This window comes from Eucyclogobius newberryi, unplaced genomic scaffold (genome assembly GCF_026437365.1).
Source record: "Eucyclogobius newberryi isolate DKJ021-1_F unplaced genomic scaffold, fEucNew1.0.hap1 SCAF_9, whole genome shotgun sequence".
Taxonomy (NCBI): Eukaryota; Metazoa; Chordata; class Actinopteri; order Gobiiformes; family Gobiidae; genus Eucyclogobius; species Eucyclogobius newberryi.
In genome coordinates, this window is record NW_027316532.1 from 16,836,266 (window position 1) to 16,856,132 (window position 19,867).

The 19,867-nt window shown below is 44.6% G+C and overlaps 1 protein-coding gene across 3 annotated transcripts in view; it reads right to left on the reverse strand.

Annotated features, from left to right (window-relative positions):
* LOC140353611 (3',5'-cyclic-AMP phosphodiesterase 4C-like) overlaps window positions 1-19,867 on the reverse strand; it is a 110,010-nt gene that overhangs the window by 35,088 nt on the left and 55,055 nt on the right. The window contains exon 1 of one of the 3 annotated variants that reach the window (XM_072438259.1): window positions 13,176-13,379. The exons of 1 other annotated variant lie outside the window; for it this stretch is intronic. In XM_072438259.1, coding sequence (XP_072294360.1) covers window positions 13,176-13,321 — 146 coding nt within the window. In that variant the 5' untranslated portion in view covers window positions 13,322-13,379. Of the gene's footprint in view, window positions 1-6,573; window positions 6,905-13,175; window positions 13,380-19,867 lie in introns of those variants that run through there. One more of the 3 variants, XM_072438258.1, reaches the window with a different exon arrangement.

The following is a 19,867-nucleotide window of genomic DNA, read 5'->3' on the forward strand; positions in this document are numbered from 1 at the left end:
CAAACACCCAACACGGTGTTCATGGGATCAAACACCCAACACGGTGTTCATGAGATCAAACACCCAACACGGTGTTCATGAGATCAAACACCCAACACAGTGTTCATGAGATCAAACACCCAACAGTGTTCGTGAGATCAAACACCCAACACGGTGTTCATGAGATCAAACACCCAACAGTGTTCATGAGATCAAACACTCAACACGGGGTTCCTGAGATCACACCCAACACAGTGTTCATGAGATCAAACACTCAACACAGTGTTCATGAGATCAAACACTCAACACAGTGTTCATGAGATCAAACACTCAACACAGTGTTCATGAGATCAAACACCGACACTAAACGCTCTTTAACAGCGTTTAGAGAAGAACACTTACGTCCCAAAGCTAAACACTAGCTAGTGTTTTGGAAAACATACTCCAATTTTTACATCTTAATTAATGTTGCTCTTATTTATGGACGATTAAACAATGTGGTAACGTTTAGTCAAAGAGCGCTAATGTTTAAGATAAATAAACCCACAGCAGTCGAGCAGCAGCTTCTGACTCGAGTTACACAGTTCTTTTCCCGCCTTTTGCGAGCTTCAGGTCCATTCAAGCAGCACATGCCGCAACGCTAATGCTAAAGCTAATTCTACTGTTGAGGCATTTAAGAAAAAAATAAATTAACAAACCAAAATCATCTTCACGTAAAGACTACCAAATTGTATTTACTTTAGATTTTAATTGGTTGTTTAGTTTATGTTTTACATTTTAATAAATGTTAGTATTAGCTGTGAGAAGCGGCCCATTTCAATCTGATCGAAGCCCGAATGACAAATCAGTCTCACGCTTATGAAAACTCCAGAAGTTTTCCAGCCTCGCCCCCCAGCCTCGTCCCCCAGCCTCGTCCCCCAGCCTCGTCCCCCTGCCTCGTCCTCACCATAACATATAGATTAAATAAGAAAACTCAGGTTTGTTTAGTTTAGCGACAAATGGACAAACGGAGAAGCTCATTGGTCGAACAGGAACGTTTAAACCGTCTCAGCTCAGAGCGTGTGGAACGCAACAAACGTTTAATAAATACAATCTAAATTGTACTCGAATTACACTTTTTGCTCCTGAGGTCGATCTGAGCGAGTCACAAAAAGACGTTTAGTAATTCCAGTGTGTGAGGGGCGTGGCTAAAGCTAGCGTGCACAGGAACAGTTTTGCCTCATTTCTTTGACTTCTCTGCATGTGAGGGGCGCGGCTAAAGCTAGCGTGTGTGAGGAGCGTGGCGTTTGAATCTCTCTTTATGTCATGCTTTGGCTTTGGATCATGGCAGACGCTATGGATGCATACCTAAACCCACGTTCAGGTTCAAGTCTGGATTCGAATCCAGAGGTTTAGGTGTCCGGCTGAACCCATGCCATATTTGCATAATCTTATAACAGCACAACACAAGCTACTTGGCTAAATTAAGTTGAAGACACATGAACAAGGACGACTATCAAACACAAGGCTTAACTGCAGATTGAAATGAACTCAACTTGTCTGCTTTATTCACTGTTTATTAACAGAAGTTACAACTTACAAATCACAAGCTACAAGCTAACACACATTCATGTGTTTTACTCCCGAACATTCATGTGTTTTTAACTCCCGAACAAGAGCATGTTGAGTATTGGTATTGGGGCAGCTGTTTTAGCTGATACTATGTTTGTCAAGTGTGTGACTGGTTTGACTGGGCTGTTCCCCACACTTGAAGTTTAATGCCTTTAGATACAATTCCACTCTTTAATTTTGCAGATCCATTGGCATCAAAGTCATGCAAAAACCTTCAAAAACTAGCATAACAGTCAACTAGAACCACTATAAATCAATCAACTTAGCAGTATAAAATATAGAATATGAAAATATTTTACACTACACACAATACATCATATTAACAGCGTTAAACACAAGACCATATTCAACAACTGTAGAATACAAAATACTATTACAAAATATAAGCTCCAGTTAATGAATCCAGCAATTAAACAATATTACTTTGACTTAGTATTTACTTAGATGTATAAATATGTATATTGCACATTAACCCACCTAAATAAATGCTACATCACAACATAACAGTTATTTTATTCATATTGTAGCGACCCTAGTCTCTAGTGCGTGCGCGTGGTCTCTGGGGCAGAGCTAAGAGCGGGCTCAGGAGACGAGGTAGTTTTTGATGTTCCTGTTCCATCACCATGGTTACGGCCAACAGTAACCAACTCTGTTCAAGAAATAAAGTGACAACTTGTGAGCACTAAACCAGCATTACTGACCTGAGCGAGAAGTTACAATATTTACACCCAAACCAAAGCACAACCGGCTCCTTTAACAAGCGTCTTAAACTAACTCACGGAGCGGCACAAGCGGCGACGCACGCGAAGGCTTAAAACGGTTCAATTAAGCCAGCGATCTTCCCGAATGTTCGGTCTCTCGCGTCTTTAAACTCATTGCGCCGGCTTCAACTTCTGCCGCGCGGAAGACGCGTGCGTCGCTGATGCTCCGGGCGCGCCATTGACAGCGATGTCAGTGTTTATGTCTTTTCTAGCGTGAATTTCGGGATCTATGGAAGGTTTAGGAAGGTTTAGATTCTAGAACGTAAAGGATATGGAATGAAAGCGGTAGATTTTTAATGAGTCCAGAACCGAATCACCGGGGTTTCGTTTTTTTTGGACCTGAACCGAAACGTTTTTACAAGTCCGGATCCGGTCCGTCGTAGCGGTACGCATCCCTAGCAGACGCATTATGACCTGGAAATATCAGATTGTGGTTCTTGACAAAGCAAGTGCCGTGCGGCCATAAACAGGAAATGGCTGCTGCTAACGTGCTACGGTAGCTTTGTGTCGCTAAGGCTCCACATATAAGTTAGCATCAGTGGAAACACGGCGCTTTAGCACAATATCAAGTCAGAGTTTGAACTGAGGAAGTGTTTCTGTCACCTTTAGTCACGTTTTTGTCACTTTTTGTTGCGTTAACTTGCAAATTTTTGCTTCTAGTTGAGTTTTTGTCGCAGCTAGCCATTTGTAGTAGCATTTAGTCGCATAAGAAGTGCTTTATTGATGCTTTTTTGGTCACATTTTGTTGTTGTCAAATACGTTTTTGCTGCTTTTTGTCACATCCTTGCCGCTTTTAATTCAGCACGTCTGTAGTTTTCCCTCACACTGCATGTGTGTTGTGTCACAAACAGCCGTGCCGCGGTCACCGTGCCGTCACCGTGCCGCGGTCACCATGCGCTGCTCCGCGGAGTGGACCTGTAAACGTTTGGACTGGACAGACGTGGATCTGGACCTTTGTCAGAAGTGTGAGCAAACACGAGCCTCCGGCCAAAAGTACGACTGACGTAACTTTAAAACAGACGCACCAAAGAAGCAAGTCAACCAAAAAACATGAATCGTGACCATTTTAGAGTATATTTTGTTCAATATTCAGCCCAAAAAACAGACCTATATGTAAATAACTTTATTTTATCTGGCTGTTTTGTCATATTTAACTTAATTTTGTCTGTTTGGCAATATATCGATTATCGCCTGTATCGGAGAAAGTGAAGAACAGTTATTTTAAATCTAAAGGTGCAAGAGCAAGTGTGAAGGACAAGAACAGACAAGAACCAGAAGAAGCAGAAGAACCAGAAGAAGCAGCAGAAGAAGCAGAAGAGCCAGAAGAAGCAAAAGAACCAGAGGAAGTAGAAGAAGCAAAAGAACCAGAGGAAGCAGACGAACCAGAAGAGCCAAAAGAAGCAGAAGAAGCAGCAGAAGCAGAAGCAGAAGAATCAGAGGAAGCAGAAGAAGCAGACGAACCAGAAGAAGCAGCAGAAGAAGCAGAAGAGCCAGAAGAAGCAAAAGAACCAGAGGAAGTAGAAGAAGCAAAAGAACCAGAGGAAGCAGACGAACCAGAAGAGCCAAAAGAAGCAGAAGAAGCAGCAGAAGCAGAAGCAGAAGAATCAGAGGAAGCAGAAGAAGCAGACGAACCAGAAGAAGCAGAAGAAGCAAAAGAACCAGAGGAAGCAGAAGAAGCAGACAAACCAGAAGAAGCAGAAGAGGCAAAAGAACCAGAGGAAGTAGAAGAAGCAGATGAACCAGAAGAAGCAGAAGAAGCAAAAGAACCAGAGGAAGCAGAAGAAGCAGAAGAACCAGAAGAAGCAGACCAACCAGAAGAAGCAGAAGAACCAGAAGAAGCTGTTTTTGTCACATTTAACGCTCACAGACCTGAGGAACAGTCACAAAATCTCAAATCAGATCATTTTTCTCACGAGCGTGACTAAAAAGTACAATTTAAATATCTTGAGGGTTCTTATGAAGTAGAGCCAGGTCCTACCAGACTTTTCAGAGGTGTGCTTTTCTTTCACAGTACACTGCTCTTCACCTCATTCGATCTGCACTTTTATTTGCTCAAACGCAGTGTCAGCATCGCGTGGCACAGATGAATACACAACAATCCCCTTCTCGCTCCTTTTAGATCGCGATGATCCTGGTGTCGTAGATGAGAACCACAGAAGCTCTTCTATAATGTCAGTTCGCCACACTCTGGTCCACCTTGTGATGTCACCAGGTGGGAACATGAAAAGAGTAGAGGAAATGATCAACGCGTTCGTCCATTTACCACGTCTTTGAAGTAAAACGCTCCAAATCTAAACTAAAGATGGAACTTTTACAAACCGAAATAAACAAGCGATAACAAAAAACGCCATGAGAGAGGCGCTTATTGAAGTAAAAGTACAACGACAGAAGTAAAAGTAAATACACCAAATGATAAGTACTACTCCTTTAAAAATGTATTTCAAGAGTTATTCAAGATTAAATATTGAGTCATTCTAGGACTTTGCACTCTGTAAAAGTTTTCCTGATGTGAAACCGTTGGATTGACGCACTTCTGAAGTTAGCTCCGCCCTCAGCCCGTGTCATGTGACTGCTGGCATTATAAAGACGGCGTTCGCAGTCACGTGTCCACACGCTGCCGCTCTGAACGTTCGGATCACGTTACATGGCTTTCTGTGAGCGGCTCGGCTTTCAGCAGGAGCGAAAGTGGCACCGGCTTTAAAGGACACGCATGAGGCCCACGTTTCCCGCGCTATTTTAGGCCCGTTCTCACATTGTTCCTCGCCCAAAACACGTCTGAAGCTGCGTTTTGCTCGCGTTTTGCTCGCATTTCACTACAGGCGCTTTTCCAGCCGCGTTTTGCGCAACCCGGGGCGAAATGCGCTCCAGTCGCTATTCGCTTGCTTTTCGCTCGCATTTCGGGCACATTTCTGTTGCATTTGGGTCGCAATTCAGTCGCAATTCAGTTGTATTTTGGTCGCAATTGGGTCATAATTCAGTTGCACGTCGGTCGTATTACAGTTGCGTTTCGGTCGAATTTGCGAGCACATCTTCCTCTTTCTCGCATTTCCCAGATTTGTGACAATTTGTGACAATAAAAGTATTGACTGAAGTCCAGGACGTAAAATCTGATTTATCCTTTGAATTTTGCGTACTTGGAAGGACAAAAACGATGAGTAACGCTAAGACTCCGATTGATACCATGGGCTGATATCAAGGGCTGCTGTATCGATATCTCGGGCTGTCGGATCGATACCGCTGGATCGATATTGCAGGATCGATATCGCAGGCTGCTGTAAACGCAAACCCTTTGACAAAAATGTGCGCGTTTGACACAGAAACTTAGAACATCAAGGGCAATATATCGATTATCGTGCGTATCGGAGTAACAAAGAAGAACGGTTAGTTTAAATCTAAAGGTGCAAGAGCAAGTGTGAAGGACAAGAACCAACAAGAAGCAGAAGAAGCAGAAGAAGCAGAAAAAGCAGAAAAAGCAGAAGAACCAGAAAAAGCAGAAGTAGAAGAAAAGGAAGCAGAAGAAGCAGAGGAAGCAACAAGAAGCAGAAGAAGCAGATGAAGCAGAAGAAGCAAAAGAACCAGAGGAAGCAGAAGGAACAGAAGAAGCAGAATAACTAGACGAGGGAAGTGCCTTAACGTTGATATATAACTGTGTTTTCTGCACATTTAGTTCAGCAACACGATTGTTTGCATCTCGTCTTTTTAATCGGACGCCTGTGTTACTACGGAAACGAGAGGAATCAAGCTGAAGATGTTTTATACTTTCCTCTTTATGTGAAAACGTTAAATCTGTTTATGGTCGAGTGAAGTCCGTCTGTGAAATGTAAAAGTGTGAAAACGAAGAGTAACACTGAGCAACGACCGCCTTTATGAGGGCAAAGTCACAGTCCTGGTTTAGACCTGGTTTAGTCCTGATTTAGTCCTGGTTTAGACCTGGTTTAGTCCTGGTTTAGTCCTGGTTTAGTCCTGGTTTAGTCCTGGTTTAGACCTGGTTTAGTCCTGGTTTAGTCCTGATTTAGTCCTGATTTAGTCCTGGTTTAGACCTGGTTTAGTCCTGATTTAGTCCTGGTTTAGACCTGGTTTAGTCCTGGTTTAGTCCTGATTTAGTCCTGATTTAGTCCTGGTTTAGTCCTGATTTAGTCCTGGTTTAGACCTGGTTTAGTCCTGGTTTAGACCTGGTTTAGTCCTGGTTTAGTCCTGATTTAGTCCTGGTTTAGAGTCTTACCGTCTGCGCTTCTGCACGATGTCAATGGGCCGGTTGACCGCGTACGGAGAGCCGCACACGCCGCCGTTATTCCCGTGATTCCCGTGATTCCCGCCGCGCGAGCAGTGGTAACGCTCGTGCATCGTCGCGTGCGGTGGCAGAAACGCGCAGTTCGGGGGTAAACTCATGTTTGAAGAGTTTCTAAAAGTTTCTCTCGCGCTCGTTCTGCTTTGCGTGTCCGCGGCACGGCCCCCGGGAGCCCGCTGACGCACGGAACACCACGGGGCCCTCCGAGGAGCGGCGCCGCGGCATGATCCCGCCGCCGAGTGCACAAAATACAAAGAGTTCAGGGTCCACGCGGGCTCGTTTCCGGTCCCCCCGGCGCTGCTGCAGGCAGAGGCTCCGTGCGCGCGGGAGTTTGGAGCGTCCGGTAAACCGGGTCCCCCTCCCCTCCTCCTCCTTCAGAGGGACAGGGGGGGGGGCTCCTGCGTGGACCCTGTGACTGTGAGTGAAGCCCCCTCTGAGGGGCTCGGGTTTCTATGGATTGTGAGATTCACTGACCACAGACGCTGACCACAGACGCCCCCCGGCCCCAGGCTCCACAACCAGCCCTGGTCACTTAATCAAGTATTTGTCCCTCCACCAGGTATAAACCAGGCATAAAGTGTGTTTGTTAAACTGTATTCATTGTTTTATTGAATATTTTACTGTATCTGTATTTAACATATTTATGTCTCAATATGACATCATCTGCTCTGATTTTTATATTTTCACAAACACAAACTGTACTGACACTGTGCGGCCAGCAGAGGGCGCTGTGGGTTCAGGGACCGCGTGACACACTGATCTGAAAAGTGCAGTAGTAGTTTTCATTTGAGGCATTTTATGTGTTTAATATAAAACAGAGCCAGATTTAAAATACAAAACATGAAATGTCTATACCAGGGCTAAACCAGGTCAAAACCAGGACTAAAACAGGTCTAAACCAGGTCTAAACCAGGTCTAAACCAAGATTAAACTAGGAGTAAACCAGGTCTAAACCAGGACTAAACTAGGACTAAACCAGGTCCAAACCAGGACTAAACCAGGTCTAAACCAGGACTAAACCTGGATTAAACCAGGACTAAACCAGGACTAAACCAGGACTAAACCAGGTCTGGGTTTAGTCTGGTTCTGGCATTTGATCTGAACCAAACATTTCAAGAGATTTTAGTTTGTTTTGTCTGTATGTCTGTCTGTCTATGTGTGTCTGTCTGTGTGTGTGTGTGTGTGTGAGAGTCAGTTACAAGCTGTTCTCTTCGCAGCTGAGGTGGCTCGGGCATCTGTTCCGGATGCCTCCTGGGCGCCTCCCTCGGGAGGTGTTTCAGGCATGTCCCACCGGGAAGAGGCCCCGGGGAAGACCCAGGACACGCTGGAGAGACTATGTCTCTCGGCTGGCCTGGGAACGCCTCGGGATCCTCCCGAAGGAGTTAGAGGAATTGTCTGGGGAGAAGGAGTTCTGGGAGTCCCTGCTCAGACTGCTGCCCCCGCGACCCGGCCCCGGATAAAGCGGCAGAAGATGGATGGATGGATGGTTTCTTATACATTCTGCATAAACCTGTGATGTCACTTCCTGTAATTTTCCACAGACTTTTCTCCACACTCTGCGATGTGATTGGTGTATTCACTGCCCTGAATTTACAAGCCCGTTCCACACATTTTGTCGCTAATGCTAACAACAAACAGCATGCTAACAACAGCTAGCATGTAACGCAACTAGCATGCTAACAATGCGCTTTCTGACTTGCAGTGGAAAGATTAGACACCAACAGCACACTGCGGTTTAATTTTACTTTGGGTTCAGCTCGATCCTTTGCCGAATGTCTTACCCCTCTCTCATCCCATTCCACACCACTACTGTCCGGCTCCAATTCAGCTTTCGGGACAGAAACATATATATTTTTTCAGCTTTAAACACAGCGATGTTTTTGTCTTTGTTTACATATGTGTGGACGGTGGAGAGACGTTACCGCGGCGACAAAGAGATACATGATTCTAAAGGTCCCCGAGGAGAGTAACAACTCGCACGATGATTCACTCTAAATACAACTTTAAGAGGCAAAATGAAAAGAAAAACACGTGTAGAATCAGGCCACAGATTGACCCGAACCAGACAAGAGCTGAACTTTACGACAGTAACGACAAATATAGCCGCAAGCGGCAATGATCGGTCCTCGCCACGCCACCGCCGCCACGCCGCAAGAGGAGGGGGCGCTAACGCGCCCCAATTGTCCTTTTATTACGCCTACTGCTGAATCTGTGACGCTGTCACATCTTCTCCCCTTTGTTTTACCATCAAAAAGCAATTTTATTTGGAATTCTTGGCAAAATGTGCGGCTTTGCCGCACAGACACCGTGACTCTTTGAATAAAAATGTGGATAACTTTTGATGGTCCTGAAGATGAGTCTCACCAAATTTCAGGTTAATAGGGCTGACGCCCTGGGAGGAGTTTGTGAAAGTATAAAGTGTAAACATGTTCTGGCGATTTCCCCATTGGAATAACATGGGAGGTTTTGGTCATCGCTACAGCAAAGTCATAACAATTATGACATGGGTCTCATTGACTTTTTTGATGGGGATGCTAAAATTGAGTTGTGTGTCAAATTTCATATAATTTCGCAAAACTAAACATTTAACCTCCATATAAAATCTGTAGGGGGCGCTGTGGCGCCAAATGAATTTATTTCACTTCAAGTAGGTTTAGGGCAAAGAGTTTAACAACTGATTCTAATTTGACGCAATTCGGACTTTATCTGCGCAAACGGCAGAAATGTTAAATTTGGGAGATTTCTGAAATTCTAGCTACAGTTTGCGGCTTTGCCGCTCAGAGACCGTGAGAGGTATCAATGTAATTTGGATAACTTTTGATGTCCCACTCCTCAGTAGCATTTTCACCAAATTTCAGCTTTTTAGGGCCAACGCCCTGGGAGGAGTTCGTAAAAGTACGACGTTTGGAAAAACTCCGAAGTCATGTTTAGCCATTTTTGAAGCAATATGGCCGACATTTGGTTGGGCGGACGGCGTTGCCGTAATAATATTTTTTACTTCTCTTGTCACCATCTACCTCTGCGCCAAATTTCATGATTCTACGATCAGATTTTTTTTGGGTCATTTCCCATCTCTCAATGCATTTTTGGTACATTTGGTGGCGCTGAAGCGGTCGTCATCCCATATAAAGCACTCATTTGCGCTAAGTAGCTCACGAATACGTTCCCCATCTCTTGCATGTTCCGTGCATATAAGCATGTAATGCAAAAATTGAACATTATTACTGTATAGAGGGCCAAAAACACAAAGTGGGCGGAGCCCACTCAAAATTATCGAAAGTACCCGTCAGTGACCAGGGACCCACACCATGAGGTAGGAAAGCGCGAGCGCTTTCTGAAAATGTATAGTTTATGATATTTGAAAAATGGGAAACATTGTTTTCGCATCGGAATATTATTCTTTCTTTCTTTCTTTCTTTCTTTCTTCTTCTTCTTCTTCTTCTCGGGACCAACCCCCCTATTTTTCACCCAGTGAACATTGACGAAAAGTCACAAAAATTTGCACACCTCTAAAAATCGTGCCTCTCTACATTCTGGCTATTTCCCTTTTCTAAAATAAAAAAAATTGGCGCGTCAGCGCCACCAAATGTACCAAAAATGCATTGAGAGATGGGAAATGACCCAAAAAAAATCTGATCGTAGAATCATGAAATTTGGCGCAGAGGTAGATGGTGACAAGAGAAGTAAAAAATATTATTACGGCAACGCCGTCCCCCGAACCAAATGTCGGCCATATTGCTTCAAAAATGGCTAAACATGACTTCGGAGTTTTTCCAAACGTCGTACTTTTACGAACTCCTCCCAGGGCGTTGGCCCTAAAAAGCTGAAATTTGGTGAAAATGCTACTGAGGAGTGGGACATCAAAAGTTATCCAAATTACATTGATACCTCTCACGGTCTCTGTGCGGCGAAGCCGCAAACTGTAACTAAAATTTCAGAAATCTCCCATATTTAAAATTTCTGCCGTTTGCGCAGATAAAGTCCGAATTGCGTCAAATTAGAATCAGTTGTTAAACTCTTTGCCCTAAACCTACTTGAAGTGAAATAAATTCATTTGGCGCCACAGCGCCCCCTACAGATTTTATATAGAGGTTAAATGTTTAGTTTTGCGAAATTATATGAAATTTGACACACAACTCAAATTTAGCATCCCCATCAAAAAAGTCAATGAGACCCATGTCATAATTGTTATGGCGTTGCCGTAACGATGACCGAAACCTCCCATGTTATTCCAATGGGGCCAGAACATGTTTACACTTTAGACTTTCACAAACTCCTCCCAGGGCGTCAGCCCTATTAACCTGAAATTTGGTGAGACTCATCTTCAGGACCATCAAAAGTTATCCACATTTTCATTCAAAGAGTCACGGTGTCTGTGCGGCAAAGCCGCACATTTTGCCAAGAATTCAAAATAAAATTGCTTTTTGATGGTAAAACAAAGGGGAGAACATGTGACAGCGTCACAGATTCAGCAGTAGGCGTGATAAAAGGACAATTGGGGCGCGTTAGCGCCCCCTCCTCTTGCGGCGTGGCGGCGGTGTGGCGGCGGCGTGGCGAGGGCCGATCATTGCCGCTTGCGGCTATATTTCTTTCTTCTTCTTCTTCTTCTTCTTCTCGGGACCAACCCCCCTATTTTTCACCCAGTGAACATTGACGAAAAGTCACAAAAATTTGCACACCTCTAAAAATCGTGCCTCTCTACATTCTGGCTATTTCCCTTTTCTAAAATAAAAAAATTGGTGCGTCAGCGCCCCCAAATGTACCAAAAATCCATTGAGAGATGGGAAATGACCCAAAAAAAATCTGATCGTAGAATCATGAAATTTGGCGCAGAGGTAGATGGTGACAAGAGAAGTAAAAAATATTATTACGGCAACGCCGTCCGCCCAACCAAATGTCGGCCATATTGCTTCAAAAATGGCTAAACATGACTTCGGAGTTTTTCCAAACGTCGTACTTTTACGAACTCCTCCCAGGGCGTTGGCCCTAAAAAGCTGAAATTTGGTGAAAATGCTACTGAGGAGTGGGACATCAAAAGTTATCCAAATTACATTGATACCTGTCACGGTCTCTGTGCGGCAAAGCCGCAAACTGTAGCAAGAATTTCAGAAATCTCCCAAATTTAACATTTCTGCCATTTGCGCAGATAAAGTCCGAATTGCGTCAAATTAGAATCAGTTGTTAAACTCTTTGCCCTAAACCTACTTGAAGTGAAATAAATTAATTTGGAGCCACAGCGCCCCCTACAGATTTTATATGGAGGTTAAATATTTAGTTTTGCGAAATTATATGAAATTTGACACACAACTCAATTTTGGCATCCCCATCAAAAAAGTAAATGAGACCCATGTCATAATTGTTATGGCTTTGCCGTAACGATGACCGAAACCTTCCATGTTATTCCAATGGGGAAATCGCCAGAACATGTTTACACTTTAGACTTTCACAAACTCCTCTTAGGGCGTTAGACATATTAACCTGAAATTTGGTGAGACTCATCTTCAGAGGTGGACCATCAAAAGTTATCCACATTTTTATTCAAAGAGTCACGGTGTCTGTGCGGCAAAGCTGCACATTTTGCCAAGAATTCAAAATAAAATTGCTTTTTGATGGTAAAACAAAGGGGAGAAGATGTGACAGCGTCACAGATTCAGCAGTAGGCGTAATAAAAGGACAATTGGGGCGCGTTAGCGCCCCCTCCTCTTGCGGCGTGGCGGCGGCGTAGCGAGGGCCGATCATTGCCGCTTGCGGCTATATTTCAAATTACTTTGATATCTGTCAAGGTCTCTGAGCGGCGAAGCCGCAAACTGTGGCTAGAATTTCAGAAATTTCCCAATTTTTTAATTTGCTGCCGTTTGCGCAGATAAAGTCCGAATTGTGTCAAATTAAACTCTTTGCCCTAAGCCTACCTGAAGTGAAATTAATTAATTTGGCGCGACAGCGCCCCCTACAGAGTGAAATCAAATTTCATATGGAGGGTAAAATGTTTAGTTTTGCGAAATTTTACGAAATTTGGTAAAAAATTCTATTTTGAATTCCCAATCAAAAAAGTCAATGAGACCTATGTCATATTTGTTACGGCTTTGCCGTAGCGATGACAGAAACCTGGCGAGGGCTGATTCAATTTTTCTTGTCCTTTAAACTGGTGCTCTTGTGCCTTTTCTTTGGCATCAACGAAAACCCCACAACTTTCTCTCAGTCATGTGTTTCCTAGCACTCCCTCTACTGGCGGCAGAGGGAATTACCACGAGGTACAGACAAAAGCTAGCTTGCCTCAACGCGCTGATGTAAACGCACCGCTGTAACAAAGGTGATCTGAGTCTGTAATGATGTATGGACAGAACAGAACAAGAGAGTGTTTTTTTGTGAGGCTCAGAGAAGGAGCAGAGAAGAGGAGCTCATAAACATTGTGACAGAAGCAAAATACGAACACAGCGTTTGATGAAGGAACAAGGGTTTAAAAGCAAAAAAAAGGGGGACATTTTGCGTTATACGTTTCCTTTAAACTGCACCCGTGAACACTAAGTGGAACGTACCCCAGACAGGAATGCCTCCGGCCGTGTCCGAAGCCCCCAAAGCCCGCCGACCCTTTGCGCGCCGTCCTGGGCTCTTTGCTCATGGTCCCTTTGGCGGACAGTTCGCACGAGTGACTCTTAGTGAAACATCTGCCGCGCTCTTTCATCGGAACGAATGCCGTTTTTTTTCCTCTCGCAACGTTCTCAGACTTTCGAGCGGTCTGAGGAATGCGCTGTCCCGAGGAGAAGGTCCGGGACAAGCCTCAACAGGGAGCCCACCGGCCCAAAGAGTTCAAAGTCTTTACTCCAACGTGAACAAAACCAGCTCCGTGGATTTTGTGAAGCTCGAAAAGTCTGCAAAACACTGATGAAATTTGGCAAAAATAATGAAATATTGCACGAAAAACTCCCAAAAAACTTTCAAATGAGATTTTAAGTGACATTCATAGATGCACTGCAGCAGTTTTGTCACTATTTTTGATTGTTCTGGATTGAAAAGTTCCTAAAAGCCTTAAAATGGTTCCTAAAGTGATGAGAAGATGTAAACAAAGATTTTTCAGCGTTTCTGCTCGTGTTCACTCTAAAGTCTCAAACCTAAAGAGTTCTAACATGTGTCGGAGTCTTAAACCTTTAACTTTGTCACAACGTTGGGTCTCTAAACTTTCAAAACATTTCTAGAAGTTGAAAAAGTCTTGAAATTGTCTCCAGAGTAAAACAAAACAAAGGCGTTCTCCCACGTGTCTTCAGAGTCTGAGAACGAGCAGCGACGTCACTGGGCTTCTCTTCAAACAAACCGACACAACTAAAGTCATCTCCAATGAAAAACTGACACAGAAACGTCTCAATCTAGATTTACTGCAATAAATAAATGTAATAATCCGTTTTTGTGACAAATTGGGATTTGTTTTAGATTGAGAAAGTCTTAAAAGCTCCAAAATGTTTCCTCCAAAGCCGAGTTAAGGTTCGTCACGACGTTGAAACGGTCCAAAATGTGATAAAAATAAAGATTTCATTGATCCAAAGTTCTAAGAAGTAAATACATCTAGAAGTTGATTGGTTCAAACATTTGCCAAGTTGTTTTAAAATGCTCTTCTGACTTTAATCTGCACGAAGTCTCTTAAAACGGTATAAAAGTCGCTCTCGGACGACCAAAAGTCAAAGTAGTTCTTCTGAGAGTCTAAACTGCAGCTCCGCCCGTGATGTAAGCGTTTCCCCCCCGGAGCAAAAGGAGAAGTTTGTTTGTGCTGGAGTCGTGCTCTGCTCTGCTCCCTCTGTGCTCGCTCTGCGCTCGGCAGGATTCCCTCGAGGAGCCCGGGGCCGACGCTCCTCCCCCGGCAACGAGCGGCGGCGACGAGTGGCGGCGACGGCAATGTGGGGCGAGCGCGGGCCTCGGGCCTCGGACTGCGGCTGCGAACACTCAGAGCTGTTGTTGTGGTTCTGTGGGGGAGTGTAAAGGGGGAGGAGTGTAAAGGGGAGGACACCTGACTCCTCTGAACCCCGGGCACATCCACGGTTACAGGAGGTTATTGTTAGCGTGCGGGGAAAAAGATCTTGATCATGTGGAAAATAAAACATTAAAATGACAGGAAGTGGAGCTGACTCCCTCAGTGATGTCATCAGTGTGCGACACAGACACAGTTTGAACCATGGTTGGACTAAATAAAGGTGTTTTATGGTATTATTGTGTGTCAGATCAGAACTGTTGTGTCATTTATGTGGAGTTTGGCTGTTGTTTAGTCTAGTTGCTAGGTAACATCTGTGTGCTCGTGTCCAACCAGGAAGTACAATTATAAACTTGAGCAGCACTCTGAGGCCACACCCTCCACCAGCAGCACCCCGAGGCCACACCCTCCACCAGCAGCACCCTGAAGCCACACCCTCCACCAGCAGCACCCTGAAGCCACACCCTCCACCAGCAGCACCCTCCTCCAGCAGCACCTTGAGGCCACACCCTCCACCAGCAGCACCCTAAAGCCACACCCTCCACCAGCAGCACCCTGAGGCCACACCCTCCTCCAGCAGCACCCTGAGGTCACGCCCTCGTCCTGCAGCACCCTGAGGCCACACCCTCCTCCACCAGCAGTACCCTGAGGTCACGCCCTTGTCCTGCAGCACCCTGAGGTCACGCCCTCCTCCTGCAGCACCCTGAGGCCACACCCTCCTCCACCTGCACACTGAGGTCACACCCTCCTCCAGCAGCACCCTGAGGTCACGCCCTCGATCTGCAGCACCCTGAGGTCACGCCCTCCTCCACCAGCACCCTGAGGCCACACCCTCCAATGCGATCCCTTGTTTCTACATTATATGACACGTGTCCACCAGGGGGGGCAGTGGATAGTAAAGCACAGAGTTGTGGCGGGCGTTCACATTATTAGAGCTCTAATCCGAGCGTTCCCGGTCACAAAGACTCTTCTGTTTGCTGCGGTCACCTGATCACATCTGAAAACGGCAAGTTTGGATTTAAAAGGCTGTAGGTGACATCACACTGTGGCTGGACCAATCACAGTGGTGTGGGCAGAAGCCAAATCAATAAAACGAACAACAACATCTAAATTCCAGTTTCTTCCCTGTCGCAGTGAAGTCCAGAGACTAAAAAGTACAATTCTTTATCAAGACACATATCGCCTCCTTTAACAGTCATGAAAAACTGGATTGGACTACTGTAACTCCTGCTCACAGCGTGGTTCTGGTGGTCCCAAGAGTCTCTAAAAGTACAGAAGGAGGTAGAGCCTTCTGGTGGTCCCAAGAGTCTCTAACAGCACAGTAGAAGGTAGACCCTTCTGGTGGTCCCAAGAGTCTCTAACAGCACAGTAGGAGGTAGAGTCTTCTGGTGGTCCGAAGAGTCTCTAAAAACACAGTTGGAGGTGGAGCATTCTGGTGGTCCCAAGAGTTTCTAAAAGCACAGTAGGAGGTAGAGCCTTCTGGTGGTCTCAAGAGTCTCTAAAAACACAGTAGGAGGTAGAGCCTTCTGGTGGTCCCAAGAGTCTCTAACAGCACAGTAGAAGGTGGACCCTTCTGGTGGTCCCAAGAGTCTCTAACAGCACAGTAGGAGGTAGAGTCTTCTGGTGGTCCGAAGAGTCTCTAAAAACACAGTTGGAGGTGGAGCATTCTGGTGGTCCCAAGAGTTTCTAAAAGCACAGTAGGAGGTAGAGCCTTCTGGTGGTCCCAAGAGTCTCTAAAAACACAGTAGGAGGTAGAGCCTTCTGGTGGTCCCAAGAGTCTCTAAAAGCACAGTAGGAGGTAGAGCCTTCTGGTGGTCCCAAGAGTCTCTAAAAACACAGTAGGAGGTAGAGCCTTCTGGTGGTCCCAAGAGTCTCTAAAAGCACAGTAGGAGGTAGAGCCTTCTGGTGGTCCCAAGAGTCTCTAAAAACACAGTAGGCGGTAGAGCCTTCTGGTGGTCCCAAGAGTCTCTAAAAGCACAGTAGGAGGTAGACCGTTTAGCTCCCAAGCTCCTGTGTTATGGAATCAGCTCCTGTCCATGTTAAAGAGGCCGACACCCCCTCGTCCCTATGAACATTGTTTAATCCGTCTTTCACTGTCGCCCTTGAGGAAACGGCTGTTGTGGGCGTTACAAAAACAAATTTAATTGAAACGAGGCGATCAAACGAGGAGCAATTTTCCAGAACAAAATTGAGTGTGAGACGAGAAAATCCTGATTTGACGTGAAACACTGTCGTTCCTCTGTATCCAGTTTTCAGAGCGTAAAAGACTCGATGAGATTATGATCAGTGTGAATTCATGAGCAGAATAATGATGATTTTGCGCTTGTTCAGTTTAGACACAGTGTTCTGACGTTTGGAGAGATTCAGTCCAACGTCCCGAGTTAATGCGCGGTAAAACAAATCTACAGGAATTAACACATTCAGGACAGTTTGTTATTCCAAATCAGACGATTGAATCTCCATCACAATCTCTCATGTGGTGGATCCGTCAGAAATGTGCCAGAATGTCAAATGGCAAAAGAAAAACCAAACAAAATCACGTCTTTTAATTGCACAGGAGACAATAAAATAAATAAAATAAATAAAATAAATAAAATAAATAAAATAAATAAAATAAATAAAATAAATAAAATAAAATAAATAAAATAAATAAAATAAATAAAATAAATAAAATAAATAAAATAAATAAAATAAATAAAATAAAATGTATTAATTTTAATATATATATATTTTTTTTAAATCAGATTGTTTTTTTGTCATTGGATTTTGTCATTGGAAAAGGCAAGAAAAAAACCAATAAATCAATAAAATGCTCAACGACTGTAGCGACGCCAGAACGAGTAAATCCAGAGGTTCGTTTGTATTTCAGGAAAGAGAGTGGACATAAAAGGTCTGCCATATATTTAAGATTTAGATGATGATGAGTAAATATTGACAAATGGAGACAAACGTCTGCCGGACACTTTAGCGCCGACGCCTTTCCTTTTGTTTCCTGTGTCAACAACTTCTCCAAGAGTAATCTGATTTAGACAAAAAGTCAGAATTGAGCGTCAAAATCTGAAAATCAAACAGCTTCATGGCAAAGACGAGAAACATTTTAAAGGTCGACATTAGCGAATTTTCAGCATTTATTCAGCGGCGGTTTATTCACACTCTCCAGGTCTTGGTATTGTTTCTGTTTGGGGAGGTTTGCATGTTCTCCCCGTGTCAGGCTGGACCACAGTGACGGCGCGCAGAGTTTAAAGTGTCAGAAGTCGTCGTGGGAGGATGGAAATCGTACCTCGGAGAGACGTTTTCACAGAGTTTCTGTGTCGCAATTGTCGACGTAAAATCTCTGAAGAAAAGTACAAATTAAAATAAAAATAAAACCAGGAACGTGCCAAAATATGGATCATTTATCGACCTGGACGTGGTTTGAGAGTGAATTTCTGCTTTTGTCATTTTACCATTAGCATCGTGCAGAAGTTAGCGACATTAGCATCAGAACAATGGTGCATTTATAAGTGCAGAGGCTCGGGTTAGGGTTAAGGGTTAGGGTTAAGGGTTGAGGGTTGAGGGTTAGGGGATAGGATTAAGGGTTAAGGTTAGGGTTAAGGTTAGGGGTTAGGGGTTAAGGGTTAGGATTAAGGGTTAAGGGTTAGGGGTTAAGGGTTAAGGTTAAGGGTTAGGGTTGAGGGTTGAGGGTTGAGGGTTGAGGGTTGAGGGTTAAGGGTTAAGGGTTTAAGGGTTAGGGTTAACGGTTAAGGTTAGGGTCAAGGGTTAGGGTTAAGGGTTAAGGTTTTCGGACACTGAAAGTACTCTCGATATTTTAACTGTCAAAGATCAGACTCTATCGTTGCGATGTTAGACCGTCTTGCTCGGATAAATTCGCTCAGAAAAAGGTCGAAAAGTCCGACCTCCGAAGACAATCTCATCTACGTACTTCCGCTGCACAACTCGCACAAACTGTACTAAAGTGGAACTAACTGTTTGAAAGGGGCACAGACAGTATAAAAGTGGTACAGACAGTATGAAAGTGGCACACGAAGTGGCACAAACTATAATAAAGTGGCCCAAACTGTATGAAAGTGGCACAGACTGTACTAAAGTGGCCTGGCCCTGGGCATGAACATGAAATTTGACCCGCAGTCTGTGCCCACGCGTCCAGAGGGAGTTCTGTGACCGACACCAACACAAGGCACGCTGCGCTTGACCTGAACTGACCCGAAGCAGCAATCTGGCTCTGGAGGTCACCGAACACCAGAGAACACACGTTTACTCTGCGACAAACACACCAGAGAACACACGTTTACTCTGTGACAAACACACCAGAGAACACACGTTTACTCTGTGACAAACACACCAGAGAACACACGTTTACTCTGTGACAAACACACCAGAGAACACACGTTTACTCTGCGACAAACACACCAGAGAACACACGTTTACTCTGTGACAAACACACCAGAGAACACACGTTTACTCTGTGACAAAGACACCAGAGAACACACGTTTACTCTGCGACAAAGACACCAGAGAACACACGTTTACTCTGCGACAAAGACACCAGAGAACACACGTTTACTCTGCGACAAAGACACCAGAGAACACACGTTTACTCTGCGACAAAGACACCAGAGAACACACGTTTACTCTGCGACAAAGACACCAGAGAACACACGTTTACTCTGCGACAAAGACACCAGAGAACACACGTTTACTCTGCGACAAACACACCAGAGAACACACGTTTACTTTGTGACAAACACACCAGAGAACACACGTTTACTCTGTGACAAACACACCAGAGAACACACGTTTACTCTGTGACAAACACACCAGAGAACACACGTTTACTCTGTGACAAACACACCAGAGAACACACGTTTACTCTGTGACAAACACACCAGAGAACACACGTTTACTCTGTGACAAACACACCAGAGAACACACGTTTACTCTGCGACAAAGACACCAGAGAACACACGTTTACTCTGTGACAAACACACCAGAGAACACACGTTTACTCTGCGACAAACACACCAGAGAACACACGTTTACTCTGTGACAAACACACCAGAGAACACACGTTTACTCTGTGACAAAGACACCAGAGAACACACGTTTACTCTGCGACAAAGACACCAGAGAACACACGTTTACTCTGCGACAAAGACACCAGAGAACACACGTTTACTCTGCGACAAAGACACCAGAGAACACACGTTTACTCTGCGACAAAGACACCAGAGAACACACGTTTACTCTGCGACAAAGACACCAGAGAACACA